This window comes from Dioscorea cayenensis, chromosome 17, assembly GCF_009730915.1.
Source record: "Dioscorea cayenensis subsp. rotundata cultivar TDr96_F1 chromosome 17, TDr96_F1_v2_PseudoChromosome.rev07_lg8_w22 25.fasta, whole genome shotgun sequence".
Lineage (NCBI taxonomy): Eukaryota > Viridiplantae > Streptophyta > Magnoliopsida > Dioscoreales > Dioscoreaceae > Dioscorea > Dioscorea cayenensis.
This window is the reverse complement of record NC_052487.1, coordinates 2,825,022-2,835,852: the sequence shown is the minus strand read 5'-3', so window position 1 is coordinate 2,835,852 and position 10,831 is coordinate 2,825,022. Positions and strand designations below refer to the sequence as shown.

Sequence of the window (10,831 nt, the reverse complement as noted above, 5' to 3'; positions counted from 1 at the left end):
GGAGGGCAAAGAAAATGGTAGTGCAATGCCGGAGCTGGTCTATTTCAGAATGTAGAATCTACTTTACTGCTTATTGATGCAACGTTGAATGCCCAACTTCCTTTTATGCCCCCTAAAATTTATCTCAATGGACATTAGTTTTTTCCACAAAATGTCCTGATGAACAGCCAGTGATATCTTATGCGTCTCAAACCCACCCATCATGCTTCTAAACTAATGTTGTATGTTTTCATGTTTCAGTGTCTTGTTTGTTTATCCAGCGTGTAGATGTTGAGCAAATGGCTTTTTTTTTTATATATATAAAATACAGTGTTATTGGTTTATGCAACTTTGTCTCTAATAATGTTCATCTGTTTACTTGACCATATATATTATGTTTTATATCAGGGAAAAAGAAATTTTTGTAGAGGGTGTTTTGATCCGAAATTTATTTATTTAACACTAATAAGTTGTTTTTGTTTCCTCAAAATCAAATCAAATGAGTATTTTGATTAATAAGAACACATGGACCTTATATCCTTCCGCTTCAACAATCATAGACATTATTGATCCAAAAAAAGAAAAAACTATGGAAATATTTCTATTTTTTTATAAAATAAATGTTTTTAGAAAAAAAAAAAGTTTAATTGTTGTACAAGTTCTTGTAATTGTGTACTTTCTACCCTTTTAGTCCTTGTAATATTTTTAGTTACAATTAAGTTCTCATATTTAGTCAAATTGGGTCATTCTAGTCCGTAGTATAGATGGACAAGTGTAAATTGCAAAGATTTAATTGTACCTAAAAATATTGGAGTAGATTAGAATGACCGAACTCGACCAAATATGAGGACTTAATTGTACTTAAAAAATATTCAAATGATTAAAAAAACAAAAAAATACACAATTATAGAGACCTGTACAATAATTAAACCAAAACTTATACGCTCACAGACCATTCTCTACTCTCTCAAGTTGAAATACACAATTGAAACATTGATTTTCTAATTAACAAAGAACACATTATTAACAACTCACAAGATAGAAGAAAACACTTTTTTTTTGTAAAAAAAAGGTTAAAATTAAGGACAGGGTAATAGTGCTTAGTAATTATAACTAGAACTAATCAGCAACGATCTTCCTTTCCAAAACCTCAGAGCAAATCTGGCCCATCAAATGATAAAATGAGAGCAACTCAGACAACTGTTCAATAGACATCTTGCCAATCACACTCCTGGCCACCCTCTCTCTTTCCTCATTCATCTTCAATCTCTCAATGTAAGATGATGCATTCCTCACTGTTGCTCCCATCTGCTTCAATCTCTTCTCTTGTTGCACACTCAATGCTGTGTTTGACTACATCCACCAAAAAAACAATTCATTTGTACATTTGAGTTTAATACTATCATTTTAATCTCCTAAGAAATTTTCATAATTAAACAAGTTTTTAAGTAGTAAGATTTACCTCAAGGAATTCTGCACCAACTTCAAGCTCTTGCTCTTTAACACCAGCTGCATCATAATCATGATGTTTGCAAGCATACATGTTCTTAGCCATGGAAAAACTCCTCACAATCATCTTCCTCCTCTTCTCCAACTCTTTATCCATCTTCAACCCATTTTTAGTATTTTTGGTACATCCATTGACCTTCTTTTGATACGCCACCACGGCTTTCACAAACTCCTGTAATTTCAAAAGCAAATAATTCTTCACATAATGGCAAAACATCCTTTATGGACGTCCATGTATAAAAAAGCTCTGGACGTCTAATTATCAATCATTGGATCGTGATTTAATGGCCGACATTAATAAACATTAACACTGTATTGTACTATTCCAAACAGTAATTATTTGTTACCGTATTAACTACTATTCATCATTGTTAGTCAATTGATCAAAATTCAACGGCTGATAATAAACATCCATAAATTTCTTATCTATGGATATATATGTATAATTTAGCATGTATTCATTTCACCTGATATGCTTTTGGACATCCGGGATAGTCGAACTCATCGGAATCGCCCTTTCTCATCCTCTCAGGATGAAACTGCAATCCCATTATGAACTTGCCTTCATCAGGATTATAAGCATCAGGATCATAAAACCCTTCAATCAATCCATCACTTGCAAAAGCCATTGGCACAAACCTCTCTGCTAACCTTTTCACTCCTTGATGATGATAACTATTCACCTCAATCTCCATCTTCTCCTTCTCCAGTGACTCTTCAAACCAAGAACTCAATGGTGTCCCTTCCACAACTTTCACTCGATGTCGGTGCCCGTCGTAGTTTTCATAGTCCATGTGAAAAACAATATCGGTCTTACCATTTCTCGATAGCTCTTTCTCGACATCTTGATACAAAGTGCCCCCGCAAGCGACGTTGAGGACTTGAGAGCCTCGGCAAATGCCGAGGTAGGGAATGTTTCTTTCAAGGCAAAGTTTAGCTAAATGAAGCTCGATGGAGTCTTTCTCTTTGTCAATGGCAGTATCGCTTGTGTGGAGACAACGTATCTCTTCGAGCTCATTGGAGGAGAGGCCGGAGACATCGGTCTCGTAGTGGGAGGGATCAATGTCTTCTCCTTCACATAGAAGAACACCATGAATTGGTTCAAAACTTTCTAGGAGCATGTGGACTCCGGCAACACGGGGGACGATCACCGGCACTGCACCATAACCTACTATGAGATCAAGATGGTATTCTCCTGCATCAATAAGCATATTCAACATGATGAACATATACATATGGTGAATAGATATGTTTAAGAAAAAGAAAACTACACACACTTGTATGAATTTAGATTAACAATGATTTGGAGAAGAATAAGTAGCATAAAAAACTAACCAATATTAAATACAATCAAGATGGAAAACAGATATCCAGAAGAATATATATATATTATATGTCAAAGAAATTATACGGATCCTTGGACTGTATATAATGCATGGATTTAGTATAGCATTGATTTGGAGAAGAGGATTAGGAAGAAGTGTTTGAATTTCTGCAAAGAAAGAAATTGAGAACGGTATTGAAAGGAACAGTAAACTATTGTTTGATAAGGAAAAAAGGTTTCGACTTTTCCTTGGATACATAAACAAAAACAAGTTCCCCTTGTTTGTGTATCAAAAGAATTTTTATGTATATATTATACATACACTTAATTAATATAGTGTGGAATTTAGATATTATAGATACAAATATGTACATGGACTATATATGGTGCATGGGTTTAGTTTACCATAGATTTGACTTTTAGCAAAGAAAGGGGAAAGAAAGAAAGAAGCGAATATTGGTACTAAAAGGAAAAGAAAACGACTAGTGTTTTAAAAGGAAAAGGTTAGACTTTTCTTGAATGCATAAATAAAAACAAATTTCTCTTCTTTGTTTGTGAATGATTTTTTTTTTTCTTTTTTAATTACTTGGACAAGCCACTTATTATAAGTGGGCATATATGTGGAGCGTAACCGCAAACTCAATAATAACATGTGCTCTCATTTTGCATAGACTGAGATACAAATAAATTTTTTTCATGAAATACGGCATCTTAAGTTAGAACCCAATGCTAATAAACTAAATATATATATATATATATATATATATATATACTTACAACATGTATGTAAACAACATGTATGTAAAGATATCTTCCTCATAAAAAAATAATAATTTTTTTTTTATTTTTCTCAAGCGAGAGGTTGAGATATCAACTCCCTCCCACAATGGTTGATGTGGATGATTTATCCATTTTATTAATTTCATAAAAAACAAGCACGTAAAAAAAAAGAAAACAAAGTCTTCTCATAAAACAATAAAAAAAACAGTTCTCCTATAATTTCGACAATAAAAAACAACAGAAACAAAACCTTATATGTGTTCTTTTCTTTATAACATAAATCATGCATAAAATTATTCTCACAGATGTAAAGTAACTTACCTACAAAATCCACAAACTTATTCTTTCTAACAGTGCGTCTGGAGACTATGAGAACTCTTGGAAGGATCATTGAAAGCTCTGATGAACCCATGTCTTCTTCTCCTTCTTCTTCTTCTTCTTCTTCTTTGTGTTTTCCCTTCTCTTCGAAGATGTGTGATGTGCCGAGTATTTAAAGAGGAAGTGATCATGAATTGGAGTTAGGGTTAGGGTTAGGGTTCATGTATTTATTTTTAAAAAAATAATAACAAATTAGACCATTCATTATGTTTTACTTTACTTTAATTCCTATCCATTCATTTTATTTATTAAAAAGAAAAAAGAAAATAATAAATTAGCACATTAAAAACATGCATTTCCAACGCCCCCTGGCATCACGGGGCGCCGCATATACTGAGATGGAGATCATGAACACTCTCTCTTGTATTAGATGGTTGTTGCAAGTGGTTTATATGCTTGACACGTGTACTATTTATACGTGTCTTATTACTATTGGATAATTTTGTATGTTGTGTGTTTTGTTTTTTGTTTATTTTAATTATTAATGATAATGGTCAAAGGGATTAGATATTTAAACACACTTGTTGCTGAGTTGGTTGTTATCTTTGTGAGGTCAAACATGTGAGTAACGGCTCACGTGGCTCAGATGGGAACAAGCATTTCCTTCAATATTTTTTAATTTTTTAAATTTACGATTTATAAACTTTTGAATTCAAAATAAAAATATTATATATATATATATATATATCCTTTTTCAATGTTTTCTTTTAAGTTTTTGACATACTAATTTTTAGTTGCTCTTATAAATAAACATTTATTGTGTGGATTTTCTTCATATAAGCAAGTGATCAGCCAGATCTCTACTATTTAAATCAACTCGTTAGTCATAATTATAAATTTATTTTAAGATGATATTTATTTTATAATCTATTGAAATGTTTATGTTTATTTTAGCATTTTATAATTCAAACTTTTTTTATGTATATAATATATATATTCTTCTACCATAAGTTTTATGCGGACCTTTATAAAGATAAACAAAAAAAGTAGTTTTTTTTTTTAAATTAAATTTTCATCAAAAATAAATTCAAAAATTTTCCCCCAGTTGTTCCTCCCTGCCGCCTGCCGGTGGGAGGGAGTTTTCTCAACGCTTCTTCCAACCAAATTGATTTCTTTTTTGAATTTTTTGAAAGCTTAATGATTTTTAATTAATTATGTATTTATTTGAAAAAAAAATATTTAGTCAAATATGCAATAGTTAAATAAAAAAATATATATATTTGTTCAAGATTGAGGCAGTGTCTTTCATGGGCAGGTGTTAACTGAAAAAGGATGCTTCCCATTTAAAGCTTTAGTCGGTGGACTGTGGACATACAGTGCATTAATGCCCCATTTTTCCAAACTCTATTTAATATTTATTCTGAATTTTATATGCTACTAGTGCTCAATTATGGACAAGCCTTATTTCAAAGTTTTAATATTTAAATATAAATATATATATATATATATATATATATATATAATTATTTACATTATAAAAAAATATTTAATATCAACAATTTATTAGCGCTTATTTTTTTTTAAATAAATAAAATCATAAATTATTGAAGCACTGGCCATTGATTCGAAATCGAATTCAAAAACCTAGACAAAATTAAATTAAATTAGCTTATTGAGTTTACAGTTCTGTTTAATTTTTGTGCATGTCCCGACTTTTTTTACTAAATAGAAGAGGTTTATTGTTTGTTTATAAAAAAAATAATTAATAATTAATAATTTATTTTATTTATTCTCTCCCATGCCATATTATTCTTTCCTGAGGTTGGTTGAGCATTATAAAAAATTTATTAAAATTAAAATTTTTATATTATTATTATTGTTTTATTTTCTTAAAATTTCATTTATGTAAAATTTAAAAAAAATATTAAAATGTGTATTTTCTATTAATGACAACCTGGACTTGTCTCTCCTCAAGTTGTACAAATAATTTGAAGGTTGCAAAAAGTTTAAAAATGATACAAACGTCGTTCTTTTTTTCCTTTCCTGAGTATTTGTTTGTATTTAATATGTCAAAACATGTTTATTTTATTTTATTGTTTTTTAAATCAAGGTCAAAGCTATGACTTAGTGGGTGATGTCAATGGTCCTGCACACATTTTTTTTTATTTAAGAAAACTATCAGACGCTCTATGGGACATGGAAGGTTACGACGATAAGGACATAAAAATGGTATTTGACAAATTAATGACTAACAAAGCACAAGCTGAATTGTTCTACTTAATGAAGCCATCTCTCTGAAAAATATGGTTGGATGAATATATTGAATGTATAAAGAATTCTAGCCGTTGATGTTAACATCAAAGGTAAGGATTGCATATGCATTATTTAATACAAACTGAATACTGAGTTGGATTTAATATGATTGCTTGTTTTGTAGGATGCAAACCTTGGATGGTGTTTCTTGTGATGCAAAACTTGGAACATATAAATGGTGTAAACCTTGGATGATTTTGTAATATGTTTCTTATAACTGTTGTTTGTTATGAAAACCTTGGAACAATGTATGGTGTTTCTTATATTTGTGATGCAAACCTTGGATGGTATTTCTTGTTTCCTTGGATGATTTTGTGATGCAAACCTTGAAACATTGTATTGGTGCTTGTAATGAACACCTTTTAATGCAAACCTTGGAATGGTGTTTCTCTATCTAATTTTCCCATGAAACTTGAAGCATTGTATTGGTACTTGTAATGAACACCTTGTCCTGGTTGAATTAATTTATAATGAAAACCTTGTATTTCTATTGATTTTATGATGCAAACCTTGTGTCAATGTTTCTATATTTGCACTTGTGGATTTTATATGTATGAGATTATTGAATGAATGATTTTTTTTCGTATTCATAATTTGAGATCATTTTAAAAGTATAAAAATAAAACTTCATTTCATTCTCATATTTTTTCTTTAATTTGTAAAAAAAATTGTTTTATATTTGCACTTGTGGATTTTATATGTATGAGATTATTGAATGAATGAATTTTTTTAGCCATGCATAATTTGAGATCATTTTAAAAGCATAAAAATAAAACTTCATTTCATTCTCATATTTTTTTCTTTAATTTGTAAAAAAATTGTTTTATATCTATTTTCTTGAATTATGTATATAATAATATTGATCAAAATAATAACGACAATATTATTTTATAAGTATTATTATCGTTATACTTTATCATTATAATTTACTCCACTCACTTCCCTCACTTGTTAGAAAAAAACATGTTAAAGAAGTCAATCATGAAGTGATCCCACTTCTTTACAAATAAACATAGGAAGTGAAAAACTAGGTACTTCAGGAAAGTGTCACTTCATCCCAAATGAACACATGAATAATCAGAAGTGACACCACTTCATCCACTTCATGGAAGTGCCACTTCTTACACTTCCTAACTTCCATTGAATTCAGCCCAAATGAACATGCCCTAAGAGAGACATTACTGTTTTGCTTAAAACTCATAACAAAAATATAATATCAAATATTTTATAATATCATATAAGAAACATCACAGATGAAAAAGAGAGAGTTATCAGTACGGAGAGAGAATGCAATAGGACTAGGGATTTGATCATTGTATTGAGTTGATACCGAAGGGGGATCTATTACGAGATCATCGATTCAATGATCTACGATTGATCATTCATCACATGAAATATGCTATTCATCTCATTTTTTTCACTATTTGTTTATCCTATTTTATTGTTTACAAGAATTATTGTGCAATTCAGACTACAATCATTCCATTTGAAACGAATGACGATCCGTAAATGCTCGTAGATCTACGAACATTTTTAAATGACTCAATATATGTATATGTATATATAAGAGAAATGTGATGTACAACTTTTTGTTTATTAGTCTCACTGAATCTTTTATATAAGATGTTTGTATTTAACACAAAATATAGGTTCAAACTTTAATTTATTTAGGGTGAAGATATAAATGCGTCGAGACATTAACTCCAATGTCAATACGTGGTTTGTTCACATTTCCCGGGGAAAAAAAACTGTGTTTAAAATCAACCCAATATAAATTTCATATGATATGTATGAAATATTAATTTTAGGGATGGATAGCATATAATATTATATATACACACATACATGTCGGCTGTATTAGTAATATGTACGCTGGCAGTTGTTCTGCAATCTATAGTGAGCTACTGTCCCTATGGGCATGTGTATCTAACAATACATTAAGAAGCTCTACTGTATATTATATTATCTTCTATCATATGATATATTTATTTACATGTATGTATTATATATATATATATATATATATATAGTCAAAATGTATGTTGGGAGTTGTCCGAGAGCGAGGTACGTAGTGTCTTTATGGGGAGGAGGGGAGGTGTATCTAAAAATGGAATAAGAGCTTTGCTTGCATGCATTCAATGTGTTTTCAGTTTCAACTTAGGGCTATTCTTTAGTGGTGGGGGTATATTGCATTTTATGCCATCATTTTTTAAATTATTTAATATTATCACCTATCAACACTTGATTTACTGACACTGAATCTTTTATTTTGAATATTTTTATCCTATTAAAAAAATAGGATTAAACTTCCGCTCACATAAGATGAAGGCACTGTTGTGTTTAGGTGATAACTCCGCTTCTGTGCATATTTATGACACATGATTTATTTAAATTTCATCAAATATATATATTATTGACAATGTGGACAAGTCACCTTAAAACACACCCCAAATCTTTAATCATGTTTTAGAAAAAAAGTTGAACTTTAATTTTTTGATTGGGAGCTAACCGCACTATCAATCGTCTATTACAATAATAATAATAATAATAATAATAGTAATAATAGTAATAATGAATTTAATAAATTTAATTTGGATCAATCTCCTTTTTTGTATCTGTTTGCTCAATCCATCTTATAAGTTTGGGCTCATAATCACATAAATCCAAATTTATAAATTCAATTCAACTTTAAATTTATATGAATTAAAAAACCAGCTTTCTCTTAATTTTATAAATAAAAATTATATTGTTTCAATTTTTTTAATACTTTTAAATTTAAAATTATCAAAGGAGATCTCACAATAAAAATGACAAAAGAGATTTTAAACAATAAAAGAAAATATGCATGTGGCATCACATTGGATGGGGAAGCTTCATCTATATCTAAAGAAAAGAATAACACCAAATCATTAAAGAATAAAAAGGATACGCTTATGATGATAGGGAAGCTTCAACAAGATAACAATAATAATAATAAAAGATTTAGAATTAAATTACATGGAAATGTTTGTTGCTCATACACCATGTTTAGGTTTTTTTTTTTTCTTTTTTCTTTTAAATGTTTGATAAGGAAGCTTCAATAGTTTGACAATAAAAAAAAAATATATAGATTTAAATTGCATGAAAGTGTTCGGTGGGAACTTCCGTTTCTTCATACATGATGTGTATTTTTTATTTTCATTAAATTCAACTTTTTTTTCATCGTCTAACTCACATTTTATTCTTTTTTTTTTAATTCATAATTTTTTTTAAAAAAAAAATGGATAAATCACTACTATACTGAAAAAAGAAGCGGAGCACACCAGGAGAACAATCAACAAGGAAAAACAAAGCAAAGAGTTCTCACCAGCAGTGAAGAGCTCAAAAAAGAAAAATACAAGTAAATAAAGAGGACAACTGGTAAAGCGAAGAAATCCGTATGGAATCACATGACAGTCCGAGCTGCAAGGTGGAGCAGATTACTCTTGATTCAATGGAAAGTCAAGATTGCCGGTGTTATCTACGGTCCGTGCACTCAGGAAATCGAGAGAGTGTTTTATCTTCTGCGAGGCTTTGTTGAGGAGTTGTTGATAGGGTAAAGAAGCTGTAGAAAACCATGCAAGCAACATATTAGAAACTTTGAATAAGACTTGAAGAAAAAGCAAACCAGTGTTTTGAAAGATGCGGTTATTTCGTTCCAGCCAAATATTCCAGATAATAGCTCTAGAAAGTAGATCCCACAACAATCTATTGTTTGAATGTAACAAAGGTAACCAGATGGTCTAGATGCTTGAAACTGAGGAAGGTAAAGATTGTAGATCAAGAACGTTGGAGAAGTAGGACCAAATACAGGTTGAATAAATTTTTACATTTATTTATTCATGATTTTCATTACATTTATGTATTTGTATGTTGTATTTTTAGAGAAAATAAATCTTACATCTAGGGTTCTCTTTGTTTCTGTTTTATTTTTTTTTTTATATCCATCTACAGTGGACTGTGGATCCTGTCATATTTTTTTAGTTTCTATTCGTTTGGAATTTGTTAGGTTCGTTTTTCTTCTTTTTTTTTTTTGAACTTTTTTGTATTTTTAGTTTAAAATATATTCATAATTTATTCATTTTATATATAAAAAAATCACACATATTGATATATATATTGAAATAGGTAAATGTGATTCATGTGAACAAATGGATCGAATATTTGGACCTTAACGAAAAGAAGAAAAAAATTCTAATTTTTTTTTTAATTGTGGAGTAGTAGTTGAGATATATATATATATATATATATATATAATGTGGGTGTGTGTGCACGCTTTATATATATATATATATATATTAAATATATTATGGAATTGATCACCAGCATGATTGTTAATCATGAGTTGTTTATTTAATTTTTTTACAAAGAATATTGTAGGGTGTATAACGAGAATAATTTTATAATTAAATATATTTTTTAAATGTTAGCTTATTTAAAATGGTTAAAATTTTAAAAAAAAATTACCTAAAAACCCCTTAATAGTTTCAAACTTCAACTGCAGTCCCTTAAATGAGATTAGCCAAACTTTCTAGGAATTTTTGGGCATTTTCCCGAAATTAAAATGTAAACAAAAGAATAAATATATAA

The 10,831-nt window shown here is 29.5% G+C and overlaps 1 protein-coding gene across 1 annotated transcript; it reads right to left on the bottom strand.

Annotated features, from left to right (window-relative positions):
- Window positions 1–929: 929 nt before the first annotated feature.
- On the bottom strand, window positions 930–4,044 carry LOC120279970 (putative glutamine amidotransferase GAT1_2.1). Its single transcript, XM_039286658.1, has 4 exons — window positions 3,914–4,044; window positions 1,956–2,683; window positions 1,442–1,660; window positions 930–1,332 (listed from the first exon to the last, which is right to left on the bottom strand). Exons 1-4 carry the CDS (start codon window positions 4,002–4,004, stop codon window positions 1,099–1,101), a joined length of 1,272 nt encoding a protein of 423 aa, XP_039142592.1. The 5' UTR covers window positions 4,005–4,044; the 3' UTR covers window positions 930–1,098.
- Between the last annotated feature and the right edge of the window lie 6,787 nt (window positions 4,045–10,831).

Coding starts and splice junctions, on each gene's coding strand:
- LOC120279970 (XM_039286658.1), bottom strand. CDS start 4,004: ATGGGTTCATCAGAGCTTTCAATGATCCTTCCAAGAGTTCTCATAGTC. Junction 1,661..1,955: donor GATGTCCAAAAGCATATCAG/GTGAAATGAATA, acceptor TTGAAATTACAG/GAGTTTGTGAAAGCCGTGGT. Junction 1,333..1,441: donor TTGGTGCAGAATTCCTTGAG/GTAAATCTTACT, acceptor TGGTGGATGTAG/TCAAACACAGCATTGAGTGT.